The sequence below is a fragment of the Anopheles stephensi genome, chromosome 2 (genome assembly GCF_013141755.1).
Source record: "Anopheles stephensi strain Indian chromosome 2, UCI_ANSTEP_V1.0, whole genome shotgun sequence".
Classification (NCBI taxonomy): domain Eukaryota; kingdom Metazoa; phylum Arthropoda; class Insecta; order Diptera; family Culicidae; genus Anopheles; species Anopheles stephensi.
Genome location: NC_050202.1, coordinates 15,403,714 through 15,418,307, shown reverse-complemented (window position 1 = coordinate 15,418,307; position 14,594 = coordinate 15,403,714). Strand labels below are relative to the sequence as shown.

Genomic DNA, 14,594 nt, shown 5'->3' with positions numbered 1-14,594 from the left:
ACAAAGCTTAGCTCACAAAACCCCTCCCACAGAAACCTACATCTTCATCCCAGCCCAGGCACGGCAAACACCGTTGATACCGGTGATGATAATGGAATTTGACAAGAATTTACGGAACTCATTTCCAGTCATCGTCCCCAGGGCGTGTACATCAACTGCCACCATCACCAACACCGTTCACTTTCGCATATGTAGAGTTCGTTTCTTTTTGCCTCACCCAACAAAATACCGAATGCCCCAGAACAGGCCCGTCTGTCTCTTCGCTCACCGAAATGGGAATCGAACATCATGGCTTCCGTACGTTCTCGTTTGCTCGCAGGTACGAACAACTCCTCGAAAGCTGGACTGTGGGGCGGTACTGTGTCTTCGCTCGAGCTGAAGCTGAACATCACGCAGGATATGGATGGCCACGTATACACCTGCCAAAGTACGAACGAGATGCTGCAGCGTAGCATCAACGTGGCTGTCAATTTGCCAGTGCTGTGTAAGTAGTGCCCGTGTGTGTGTGTGTGTGCATCACGGTTTTGCACCAAACGCTCCGGGTTGCGAAATCCAATTGCCGAATCCATTCGATCGACGGCATCAGACAAGCACCCTCGCCGATGCCCCGGAGCGACGTTGTAACGGTGCGCACATTTCTGTGCGCTGCTTGTACTTGCAGATGAGCCCCAGTTCTCACCGCCGGCCGAAACAACCGTCAGCGGAGTGGAGGGTGCACCACTGACCGTTGCCCTGGTCGCGACCGGTAATCCCTCGTCCATCGCCTACACCTGGACCAAGGATGGCGGCCAGCGGATCGTCTCGTCCGGTAAGGTTGATGCACACGACCCGTCCTTTTATCCTCCATCCTGCTCGGTTAACCTCAATCTGCACAACATTATCCTCACCGTCGGATGTCGCTCGCATGCGTCCCCGCATCGACCCCCGGTATTACAAGGACCGATTGGCATCGAAGTTCATTCCGAGCAGAGTTTTGGATTTATTCGACCCTCAATTTCGTACAAACACAGCCGAACGTGACCGCAGGTCCATTAAGATAATCTGTCCGATTAATCCCAAATCTGTTCCTTTTTTTCTATTTCATCTCATCCCACTCGGCTTCTCCCGCCGCGTGGAACTCGAACCGAACGCAAACACAACAAAAAATAAAACAAAAAAAACCCCTCCAAACCCACCAGGTGTACCGAGAATCGTCTCGGAAGGACCGATCCTAAACATTACCAAGCTGAGGCGCACCGATGCTGGCGTGTACACGTGCGAAGCCGTCAACTCCCAAGGGTCGGCGATGATTAATATCACCGTGCAAGTCAAGTGTAAGTAACCGCACCAGAATAAACTACATTCTCGAACACACGCACACACACTACTAGGGTCCCCATTTTGCCTAAAATAGCGTGGTGGAAAGGGTCGAAAAATTGCAGCGATACGGGTCGGTGCAGTGATTCGGATCCCTCCCTTTTGGCTGGGGGCCAAATTGGCGAGATACTTGCAAAGAGCAGGAGGGGCGGGGGGGGGGTGTGTTTTTAAATCATCCCCAGAAGAATAAATATCTCGACAGTGGGAAATTTATAGTTTTATGAGGAGCTCACCAGCTTTACGATGCTTTGACGCATGAGGATTTTGTTGGCTATAATCGTTTTTAACGAAACGGTTTTATGCACTGGTCAGCAATTATTACGGTTGTAAATTGTTACTGCTTGAGTTCAAGTTAGCTATGTATCATCTGGAGTTTAAGTCTTTCTTTTCCTACTTATTCTTTTTTACTAAGCGATCGACTAAGTCCTGCTGGCAATGTAATGGCATGCTGCTAAAATTAAAGATACCAAGTATCCGGATATTCAATCTTACTCTGCTTTTAACCGGTCTGCTGCTGCTGGTCCGTCATTCTCTCCAAGATTTGCCACATGGTCAGTGGTTGACTTCCCGTTTCCGAATCATTTCTTATCCAATTAAATCTTCGAAGAATGGGACAAGCCTACCTTGGCGGTCTGGTGGCCGAAGCGATAACGGCGCCGGTCTTCACTCGGCAGGACCAGGGTTCAAATCCCATCTAGACCGTCTCTCCGTACGTTGGGCTGACTACTGTGCTACGGGTATAATTAAATCACAGAAAGCCAGCAATGGCAGGCCGAGACCTCTCGAGGTTGTAGTGCTAAGGAACAACAACAACCTTTTAGTATCAGAGAGAAAATCTTGTAACACCCCTGAAGTTGCTGAAAATAATCTAATGTATATCTGGTTGCATACATTCAGGGTAATTTAAAAATTGTAAAGCTCGCAGAAATAATCTGATAGGCTAGACTCCCTATCAGTCACATTGCATAGTGTTCAATTTAATCTCTTAAGCACTAAGCTATATTCCCATTCAAATCAATCCGTTTCCACCAAACATTTTTCTACATGGCAAAAACAATTCCAGCAGCCAACACAACACTTCATGGCTTCATGGCCATGCCTTCCTTATGCGTTACTTCCTACATGGACTCTAGCTAAATCATGAGCGCGCTCGCGTGTGTGTGTGTGTGTGCCATTCTATTCCACATTTTGCAAAACACTTCAACACTCCAAATCGGAAGCCACCATGATCGAGCAAACCTACTACATGTACCGCGTTACCATGACGATGCTAGTCGAGCGTTAGTTTCTAGCACAAAGTAACTAATGTTTGCCCGTTTGCCGGGGATGGTTTCTCGCTGGAACCTACCTAGTAGTTGGCACATAGTATTGTGAACGTGAGAAAACTTGCCAGCTGCCAGCGCTGCCATGGCACTATCGAAAGAGAGGGAAGTAAAAACGGGAGCGCAACAACAACAAAAAAAGAAGAAACAAGCCCTGTAACGAACGCGTGACCAAATGGAGCAGCGCAAGACGACGTGTCAAGGCGACAGTGCCTTCGCTCGCGCGGAATAACGCGGCCCCAGTCTACCCCCGTGGGGGGGTGTGGGGAAGATATAATGTGTGATTTATTTGATAAAATTAGTGTTTTATATCCGGTCATCAATCACCCGGAAGGTGCTACTATCGGTACCGTCGGCGCCTCGCACAAGCAGCACCCGATATTGTTGGGAATGGCGCCTTCCCCCATGAGTTACACACAGAAACACATGGATACGTACGGCCATACCGAGGACAACACACACACGCATTCGGAAGTGATTTTGGAATAGCGAATGAAGACATTTCCACGCGATCACCCACCGGTTCCCACGTGGATCCGTGCTTCACGCACATCACAGTGAATAAATTGAAGGAAAATGACATTAACCCTCGGCAGAAATGGGCTCCTGAGCGCAGGAAAGGGAAGGGACAAATTTATCCCTTTTTGCCTCCGATTCGGAGATGCTTCCGGATGCTTCTCTGCAGGCTTCAAGCGAAAACTTTTGATGACCAAACTAGTGTGTCGATCCCATCCGGTACGGCTAGTGGTCCTAGGCTGGGGTCCTTTTTTCTGAATGAATAGCCCGGAATAGACGAACCCCGAGCTGTGTGTCGGCGGTTTTTTATGGGCACCACAGACCACCACTGACATTGCCTAGACCTAACCACCAACTAATGGCGGACGCACCGAACCAAACCGATCAGCCTTTGATGATTCGACCACCAACCAACCGACCGACCAAAGGCCACCCCGGTCGTACCGGTACGCCCGGTGATGCCATCGTCAACTGTTGTCAACTTGACGTTTATGTTAACGGTAATGACCCGTCGGAATCGGCGCAAATGGTCCGTAAATAATGGATTAAAAGCGTTCCGCCCAACTCCCGCCCCGGGTACAGCGTTCGCTATAAACGTAAATAAAAGGTCAGCCAGATGCAGGATGAGGGATCCCCTGTTTGAAGATTCCTCGTCCTTGTCACGTATGGGGTCACCAACGTGGACAGCACTTTGTGGTCACCTCAAATCATATCGAACCATTCAAACACACACACAGAGGGTGGCACAGAGTTTTCACTACAAGCTCGAGCGTAGCCCCAGAGCCGGACATAATCTGATTCATTGCTTCCCTATCAATCATAGTGTTTTAGCATCATCATCTTCATTATCAACGTTGTTTACGGTCGGTACGGTCATGGATAACTAGGGGATGGACCGTTTTGTTTTCCATTTTTTCACCATTTTCCAACACGGCTAACAAGTGCCCAGATCGTTGTACCGATGAAGCCAATTTGACGAACCGGTCCCTGAAATGTATCCGGAATTAGTCAAATTAACCCACTTCTTCCGGTAGCTCGCGTGCGGGTGGTCTTTTTTTATTGCTACCCTTTTGAGACACAATCGAATTGTCAATCCTTTTTTTTTCGACCCGACGGAGGGTCCAATGAAACGGTTCAATGACACGGACATGCGAATTAACCACTTCCTCAGTGACAAATCAAACGCTGATTCTTTACAGGAGATCCCTTTTCGCTAAAGGTATTCTACTCTATTGTAATGTGGTCGCTTCTTCCTATCCCCTGCTGTTCGTTGACAATGAATTCACTCACTAAAAAGCAAAAGCCCCAAACGCGGGCATCCTCGAAGGCGCAACAACAAAAAAAAGGATGAATCCCACAGCACAAAAAGCATTGCAGACGTGCGTGAGTAATTGCGATCGTAACAAGCTGGGTTGTTGGTTGAACGGAACCAAAGAAGCTGAAGAAGAAGAAACTTTGCCCAGCCCTCCCGGCACACCGATAAGTGAGTGATGGCACAAATAAAAGGGCACGAATTGCGTGCCACGATTTACGTTCGAACGGCGTTTGCCACCGGGCAATGACATTTGAAAATTGCGTAGCTGTAAATGCTCGGTTTACAGCGCGGGGGGTTTTTACCGTTTTTATTTCGATCACTTAAATTGAATTTTCAATCAAGGTTAATTTGACAGCTTGTATTGTAGCAAACGGGAAAAGAAATGTAGAGCGAATGGTCGTGTCTATTCCATGTCTTGTTGTAATCATTCGACAAGGATAAGAGCTTAGCGCTGGGATTGCTGAGAGTTATTGGTTGCGAAAAATATTGTTGAGTAAAATCTAGATTGCTAGATTCGTGGTGAGAAAACGTTCATGGCACTATCCTATTGGACTTCTTGGTGACTTGTCTCTCACAAGCTGGAAGTGAACGGCGCCTGTAGCTATGCAATATGCGTTGTAACATCACATCGAAGGGAAATTTTAAACATGTTTTCTTCATGAGAGATTTTTATGAGCATTTACTGACTTCCTAGGCTTAATTTTATACACAACTTGAACATTTTTCTCGCGTTCGGAAAGTCGGTCCGGACGGGGCTCTACACTCGAACCTTTTGATTAAAGGCCGGCGCCGCTGTAGCCCGGATCCCAGGGCAGATGGGTCGATTAGATTGTCAGTATTATTTTTTACTTATTTCACTTACGTATAACTAAAGATATAAGTATATCAGGAGCTATTAGTATAAGTATAACACTACGCCAAGAATTCTAAAAATATGGTTTTCTAAATTAAAATTGAGATTTTATTTTTAGATTATTTAACGGAGGTTTGGAGGCTAAAACCGCCTTAGCAGGCACGTGTCAATATATTGAATTGCCTATCACGAATTTCCATGAACCCCAAGAACCATAAAGAAAGTCCGATAGCAGGATTATTTGATATTTTTTGTTCGATCAGCTCTGCAAATGTTGTATTTACAAACCTGAGCTACGGATTTCATTTGAACAGACAAAACATTAAAACTCTTACCGGATTTCTGAGACCTTACCGGAGAACTAGACATTTTCGAGTATATTTTGGGCACTTTGAAGCACATTCTTGATACCGCTTTTTACGAGGATTGAAATTTACGGGAATAGTTGGACAACTTTTGAAACATTTTAAAACAAGATTATAGCAGTGAAAAGACTTAAATAGTTCGGTCCAGCTCTACAGTCTGTACAGTCCAGTACAGTATAGTGCTCTGCAGTCTCCCATTTATATAAAGCAGAGTACAGGAGTAGTATGACCTTCAGTAGTTCACCTCGGAATCCTTGCGTTAAAGGATTTAATATAGTTGTGCTTTCTAACCAGTACAGTGAAGGACAATAGAATACGACCATTTTTGCATCCGATTTTCAAACCTGATTTGTAGTAAAAAAAAATCAAATCATGGGAAACTTTCTCAATACAAAAAGCTTTCTTCATTTTAGATGTGGCCCATAACTCTGCAAAATTATTTGTATGAAATCAAAATTTTACAAATTGTCTATTCAAATATTTTAGCAATCAATATGAAAACATATAGCACAAATTAAACCCTCAAAATGATAATATAATTAAAAAAAGTAATAGTCGTCTTACTACCAAACCCATCATGGAATCAAACTAGAATCTAGGACAGGCTATAAGATACAACAAACTAGAAGAAACATGTTCTTCCATATTTGTATGGAAAACCACATCTAATCAAAACAATCGCCATTTCAATCCCCTCAAGTGATTTTCGCACAAATTGTTTAAATGGTTCCGGAATGAGCAGATGGGCCCCCTATCCACATCATCCCATCGAATGTCAATAACAATTTAGCCGAAACATGTGCGATACAGTACAGCAAATTGACATATCAAAATTCAAAACCCTCCCCACCGCACTTGCTTGTTTGACAAAAACTTTATTGCCGGTGCGTGGAGGAGGTATTGGCATGTAACAGCAAAAACACATTACAGCAATTTGCGATGCGAACCATCGTCCAGCGGTATCCGACGATACGAAAAGACCCACCGAATATGATAAGAACAAATTCACAGACGCACGCAATAGATAGAGGTGTGGTGGCAAAAAAAAACCTTCCTTAACACAAACGTCTGGCCCGGTGGAAGCTGGCAAAAGCTTACAAATTTGTCGCCGCAACCATCCTCGAGGGCGCCATCGTACATTGACAATGACATGATGATTACCACCCGGTCCGAAACTGGTGCTGCCGTTGCGCGCGAAGGAATTACTTCCAATTGTGTGTCTGTGTGTGTGTTCGTGCCGAAGAACAAGGCATCATAGTTTGGGATGGTGAGGAAAGTTGGGGATCCGAGAAGGAACTTTCCCGGAAGAAAATCAATAAACCAACCCCACTAAGACTCACACAGAGCGAGAGACAGGCTAAGCACAGTAGTTAGATATGGTAGAGCACGTGGTGGTAGTAAGGTGGTTAGTATCTTCATCCAATGACTGTCCTGTGGCTGTGTCTCCTGGTCCGATGGTACACCATACAGCGTGGACCATTCGAAGGTGTTTCGTCCACTGGCCACACACACACACCAAGCCACGCGGATAGTGTGGGCAACCTTTTGCCACAGCCGGCATAACTTAGACAGCGGGAGTTCCGACCCGATTGCTGCCCAACGGGTGGTGCCTCATCACTGTCTCGATGCTCACAAAACCCAACAATAAAACCATATCACCTTCTTGCACAACTCACTTACATGCATGGTCACCTTTCCCGGCTAGGCGGCCCGACAAATGGTGGGGACCACGAGCAGCGGAGACAACACAGGACAAAATCGTCCTGAAATTGGAATTTCGGATCACTCAACCCACAAAACCGTAACCTACCCTTCCCGAGGGTTGCCTCGTAAACAATGAAAGTAATGCGAACCCCTCGGCTTCCAGTCCCACAAATTCCATCCTAAGCGACCTTGTCTAACGATTCCCAGCACTCGCGCGGAAGCACCGTAGGGACACGCTGGCACTGGCTCGTGTCTGCTGCGATTTCGGAACGAGGCCGCTTTTTTGTGCCTCCCGGTAGCGACCAGCAATCGTCAAATACGGTCAGCAGCTTTCCATCAAATCGTACAACGGGCAAAAGGATTCCTGCTATTAAACACCGACCGACCGACCGACCGACCGAAGGATGAGTTTCTGTTCCGGCTTGTACCGACCTTACCCATTATCATACCCAGGTCATGTACGACCTTTCAATAAAATAAGATTTTATTGGAACCTTCATGCGCAAAAGGCTCTTACCATCCCTTCCAGAGCTTTGGGTATAAGAGGAGAAAGTTAACTAGCAGCGAATTGGCCTTCTCCGAGTGATGCTCCCAGTGAAGCAGGTCAAAACTCGAAACGTATTTCAATTATCCGGATGTGCTATTTAGCGTCTGACTTCGATCGTTGTCTGCAGAAGTCGTTCAAACTTCGAGGCCGCATCGGCCACCGCGACCGCGAGTACCTAGATCCATCCACGGACAAGCAAACGGACACCGGTGTGTGTGTGTGTGTGTGTGTGTGTGTGTGTGTGTGTGTGTGTGTGTGTGTGTGTGCAGTGTACAAACTTCTGCATCACTTCGCACCGGAGAAGTTAATTCACTTCTGCAAAATTGAGCAGAGTTTTCGGTTTTTTGGGGGCAGTCGACCAGACCAGCAACCAGCTTGTCTTGCGTGTCCTCAGTGCTGTCCATGAGGAGAGAGCAAAAGAGAGCTAAGAAAACAAAATAAAACCTGCCACGAACGTGCCAAAAGTTTGCGTATGCGATCCAAGTCCATGCAATCAGTCGATGGATTTGTTGGTCGTGTGTTGTGGATGTACAGAACTGTTTTAAAGCGAAGCTACATCGAACCGGATGTGAGTTGCAGCCGTTGTTTTCCATCCCAGCTTCCAGATGGTTTAATAGCGGGGTTCATTCGGATCGCGTTTGCTACGGCGATCGATGCTGCTTTAACGAGCAACGAACCATCCCTCGACTGGAACAACTTTTGCTCGGCCAATTCACCGATGCACACGCCGCACGAGACACACGAAAACTTCATTGTTCCGTACGATCGAGACCGTTTCTCGCGTCTTTACTTGTCCTTGTAGTTGTTTTTCCCCCTTTTTTCGGGAACGATGTTTGAGAACGCCATTCGAGGAAGTTCATGCTGAACGATTGATTAATTTTAATACGATTTAAAAGTCTCTCCGCCCCGTCTGTTAGTGCGACGATGCGAAACTATTAAAGTTTCATTTGGGAAAGGAATGGTTCGGTTCTGGTGCATCGAATCGAAATGAACAAAGCGTTTCTGTGGAAACTTGTTATGAAGAATAGTACATAAAAGTTTTAAGTTTTTTAGAATTACTCGATTCGATAAAACAAATACAAAGACAAGTACAAATTCTGCTAATTTTGCCTTTATTTCCAAAAAATGTGTTAACTTAAGCACCGTAAGATCCAGCAATGAGTGTCTTTTTTATAAAAGATGGCGTTAGTCCTTCGTATCAGTAATCCATACCTAATAAAACAGATCCGTTCCGGTGATGGAGACTGTAGTAACATAATACGCTAGCGCCGGATATCGATTCCCACCGTAATCAGGACTGACTATCCAACTTCGTGGTATCAAAAATTCCAGTAAGCCAAGTTTCGTTTCTCTCTTGATTGGAATATTTCATCAAAACCCTGACAATTGTCAATGACGGTCAGATGAAGAAATGCTGTTTTATCCTTACCTGTATGGATCAACTCAGAGTTGTCCATTATGAGCTCCTCATAACCAACGAAGCCTTACGAGAACTGAGAGCAAATATAAAAGATATGGGCATGAGACAAGTATAGCTAACAAAATCTCTTCACAAATGTCTTTAACAAATGTATAAGCACAAACATACCACAGGCTTTTTTTGCGCGTAGCCTAAAACTACTAACCATGGAAAAGTCCTTGTCAATAAGCTTTTTTTTTCCTTGGCCCCACAGCCTCGAGAGGTCTCGGCCTACAATTTATGAATGTCTGTGACTTGATTTTACCCGTAGCAAGGGTTTCAGCCCTGCAAACGGAGATCTGGATGGGATTTGAACCCCCGACTTGCTCGTGTAAAGTGCGGCACCTTTATCGCATCGGGCACCGGACCACCCCTTTTTTAGCTGGTCACATACAAGGCCGTAAAAGAGATAAAAATCTATTTAACTATAAATATAATCTATTTAACTGGCAACCCAATTGTATTGACAAACATGTGATTATAGTAACTTTTTCTTAAGATGAAAGCAATTGTGTAGCCGGCAGATCAATGGCGATCGATTGATTTTATATTTCTTAACGTCCTGTTTCGCTGTGTGTGGCTCCAATTTAAGATGGTAACGCCCAAAAGTATGCAAATTCCATTATTTAGATTTAGAAAGGTTTTGGGATCTCGTCTTGTGTTTGTTAACTGAAAATGTTACAATATTATTAATATTGTATGTACATGCTCTTTAAAATAACGCCCTACCTAAACCATCTACCACACCTTCCTGTAAATGGTATATTGAACAAGTTTAAAACATCTTTATCAAAACCTACACACCCACCGACGATGCCAACCTTTATGATTCACTCCCTTTATTTCTTTCGACACAGATGCTGCTACGATAAAATCCATTTCGGAACCCGTTATCGTAAACCCGGGCGAGGATGCAGTGCTAAACTGCACCGTTGACGGTAAGTAAATACGGTGTGTTTCGATGACAGGCACCCACCCATCGGCAACGGCCACGTACCGGCACGTACCACCATCGGAAAAGGTTTTGTCGGGCGAGGTGGACAACGAAATGGATTAAATACGACTAGATACGGGAGTCAGCCGGGAGGCTACAGGCTTCTGCTTCTGGTACAATCGAACGCGCAATCAAAAGCGACTGTCAACTCGAGTTATTTCCTTCCCATTGTACTACACGAGACATATGATGCGGGAGCCAATCCCGCATTTCACGATTGCCTGAGTGTGTGTGTGTGTATGGCCATTTCATGGCGGCGTTAATTGCATAGTGCAACACTGGCACACTATCTCGGTGTGACCTTTCAGGGGGCGTCCAAAGGCACATCACCGGGAGACGGGAAATAAAAGAAGTCGTGCGCTTTGATTCTACCCGTCTGCCGCATGCAATACTTGTTGAGATATATCTGGAGAGGGGTTTTTTTTTTTTGTTGCACCACCATCTGGAAGCCATCCAGTTGGTTTATGAAGGAATTTTCCAGCGGAATGCACATTCTAATGAACAAGCACGCAACAGCCAGCTCTGGTAGTGGACCATACCGGCGTAACAAAAAAGTCCTATTCCTGTCGGAGCATAGATTCAGGTCCCCGGTACACTCCACTTTTTTTTAACCAACTCATGAACTTGGTCCGGACTCAAATCCATGCCTTCTCACGTGCAACTGCAGTTGATTATCAGTTCCCTTCTTTTTTTTTGATCCACTTTTTAGTTGTTACTGCATGCGTTGGATATGTAAGCGAAACGGTTACCATAACGTAAAATAAGCAAACCCTGACTCGGTGCACCATTTTCGACTAGAATCCCTGGGGTCGACGGAATCACTATTTGGGAGCCCGTGCAATCTAGCTCGAGTCAGCCATGTTGGGCTACTCACGTACACGATCGTACCAGAGCTTTTGGAGTGAAGTAAGCTCGTTTTTTTGTTTGTGCTCACCCACCACTAGCAGGAGTCATTTGCATTTTCAACCCTACGCGCTCCCTTCGCCAATATCAATGTGGCCTATTTTCATTTCATTCCATACCCGTGTAGCCGGGTAGATATGACATGCCATTCCTATTGGTCAGCGTTCGCGTTTGACAAGAGATCACATACAACGTGGCAAGGCATGGGTACAAGAAGAAAAAACCTAACCTTCTGCTCACCTCGACCGCCAGCATCCAGCAAGCTTCAATTTACCGTCACGACCTGGCCACACACGATAAATGGCTTGCGTAGTAATGGTCCGAATCGTACGAGTGCCATATTCCAGTTCTGTGTGTGTGTTTTTTTTCATATTCCCCTTTCCAAGTGTTTCGGAAGCCTGTTGAAATGTGCGGAGCAAAGAAACAAAAAGGCCACCACGCAAATTCCATCTCGAACCGATCTCCGGATGCTCCGCTCGTCTGGTGGTGGCAGTTTGACCAAGCATGTGTGCGCGCGTGTGTACACAGGCACATTTTGCACCACCCAAAAACCCGCGTCAGAAAATAAAAACCCACTCAGCAAGCAAACAAAACATTTCCCATTCTCAAAATGGCAAACGCAAACACGATGTCATACAGTGGGATGCGTCCGATGTGGTTGAAAGATGCGCCACCTATGCGGTGCTTTTATAACCTCACTAGACACAACAACAACAACACCGACGACGACAGCAAACAGGCGACAAAAAAGCCCAGCCTTACCACCTTCCACACCAAACATCCCATCAAAACCAACCGTCAACGATTCAGCGAAAATGGACAGCGGATGCGACCTAAGATTGCCTTTTTTCCCTTCTCTCTCTCTCTCTCTCTCTCTCTCTCTCTCTCTCTCTCGCTCTCTCGTTTTTTGATGCACTTTTACTAACCGTTCCTTACTAAACCTGTGCGTTTCTCGGCCGATGCTCGTCTCGTTTCAGGAAACCCATTAACGCCGGAACACGTACGCTGGGAGCGCAAAGGGTACGATCTGAAGGCAAAAACGACGACGGCCTACGCCAACGCCACCAGTACGCTGGTGGTAAAGGATGCCCAACGGGAGGATGTGGGCAATTTCCGGTGCATCGCCGATAATCGTGTCGCAGACCCGGCGGCCCGTGATGTGCTATTGATTGTCAAATGTAGGTATCGGCAGGGTTTAAGTGCTGTGCGGTGAGTTTTTCGCGGGATGACGTTTGAGTGAACCGGGTTAAAAATAGCGCCTTTCAACGCCTAGCAGTATGCAATGTTTCTTTTCTTAAGGTTGATTTTGGGTTTTATAAGCCGAACTCCCTTTTCGACCCGTGTTTGGTACTGACGTCAAAAGGATTCATTATCATTTGGGGAAAAACGATCAGCTTTGCGTCACACACGTCACACAAATTGAAATTTGTGGATCTAAAAGTATTTTTTTTATTCATCTGGAACGACCGAGGTGTACTGCTATCTAAAAATATTTATTTCATATTTCTGGATAATCTCCATCGAATGTAATATCAAAATACTAATATTTATTCCTGGCTACCCCGATACACCATATAAATAAGTCTAGTATGCCATGATATAGCCTGCATCAGCTTGGAAGTCTTGTCATTGAGGGTTCGAATCCAAGAAGAATCAGAATAACTCCAGAAAAGCTCACAAAGACAACATTATTTTCAATTCTTTCTCGGTGGCTCGATACTTCATGGCCTTCAAAATTGAGTCAGTCGAAGCTAGAATTTACTCTTATCCTTCATCGAAGTCCTGTTCCAATAATATTAAAACTGATTTGCTTCGAGAGTTGAACATACTTTTAGTTAAAAATTCAATACGCCCAAATGTATGCAACAAGAAATAAAAACATCGCACAATTGCTTAAGTAAACTAATTTTGTCCAGTCTCTCCTCAAAAGTCCTCAAACTTACCGCTCACTGAGAATTCTGTAACTTTTCCACTAATTTTAACATTCATTTAAACAACTCATCACTTTTTATCGTCTTTCCCCATCACCAGTTGCACCCGAGATCGATAAGTCGCCCGCAATGCTACGGGCAGCGTCCGGCCCCGGCGAGCAAGCCCGTCTGCCCTGCCGTGCCCAGGCCGCACCCGAACCAACCTTCCACTGGATACGATCGGGCCAGGAGCTGAGCGTCAACCAAACGTCAAAGTACAAAGCGATCCAGCGTCAGCTTGACCCACTAACGTACGAATCCATCCTCTTAATCGAACGCATTGCCTCGTCCGACTACGGAGAGTACGAGTGCCGGGCCAGGAACGATCTCGGAAGTGGTTCCGGCATCGGCCGACTGGATGTAAAATCTGCCCCAGATCCACCGACCACGCTAACGGTGCTGAACGTAACGCACGACAGCGTTACGCTCGGCTGGGAGCCCGGTTTCGACGGTGGACATCGGGCCAGCTACCGGATACGGTACCGGGAAGCGTCCTCCGAGCGGTACCGGTACGAGGATGGACCACCGAACGGTCGGCAGCTTACCGTGACGGGGTTGCGTAGCAACACGCTCTACCTATTCTCAGCCATGGCCGCCAACGTGCTCGGGGAGAGCCGTTACCTGCCCGATCTGACCCGCGCCCAAACTCGAGGTAATTAAAGTCAACTTCATTTAGATCAGGAAGTCGGCGGAAGTGTCCGTGGCTTTTTTTTTTGTTGTTGTATGTTGGTGTCCCATTCAAGCCACCACTGACCGGACCGGGGTAAGATTCATCAGAATACGCGTTCGGATCGATGAACTCACCAGCGTCACTGTCGTCACCCTCGGTAGAGAGGGATCAAATTTGTGTGGCCCTAAAGGAAAGAAAAATGGAAAACGGCTATAATATCCATCGGAACGTCTACGATGATGTGTATGTGTATGTGGGTCAGAGTGAGAGACAGTGTGTGTGTCTGTGTGCGATTGAAAGAGAAGGAGCTGGCTGTATTTCTACTTCGAAAGCGAACGCTTTCACTCAAATTACAACGGTTTTTAATTAAAACTGAAATTAATCCGAATCTTTCCCTCGACCACAGTCGTCTCACCCTACCCGTAACTTCCCCAAACCGGGCAGCTCCTGCTCGCTGCTTTTCGTCCTTTTGGCCGTTCTCGCGTCCTTCCGAACAATACAAATCCCGTTGTACTGTGGATGGCAGTTCACTCAGCCAGCGATTAAAAATAGAGCAAGCACGGGAGGAAACGAACTTACAGCCTTTTTCCCTCTACTTGGCCACAAAATCATCCTTAAAT

The 14,594-nt window shown here is 46.0% G+C and overlaps 1 protein-coding gene across 9 annotated transcripts in view; it reads left to right on the top strand.

The window, feature by feature from the left end:
- The window catches only part of LOC118506209 (nephrin-like), a 238,616-nt gene that overhangs the window by 217,954 nt on the left and 6,068 nt on the right, over positions 1-14,594 (top strand). For all 9 annotated transcript variants that reach the window (XM_036043025.1, XM_036043021.1, XM_036043020.1 and 6 more), the window contains exons 14-19: positions 320-484; positions 662-808; positions 1,179-1,313; positions 10,295-10,375; positions 12,312-12,512; positions 13,366-13,956. In XM_036043025.1, the coding sequence (XP_035898918.1) occupies positions 320-484; positions 662-808; positions 1,179-1,313; positions 10,295-10,375; positions 12,312-12,512; positions 13,366-13,956 (1,320 nt within the window). The remainder of the gene's footprint in view (positions 1-319; positions 485-661; positions 809-1,178; positions 1,314-10,294; positions 10,376-12,311; positions 12,513-13,365; positions 13,957-14,594) is intronic.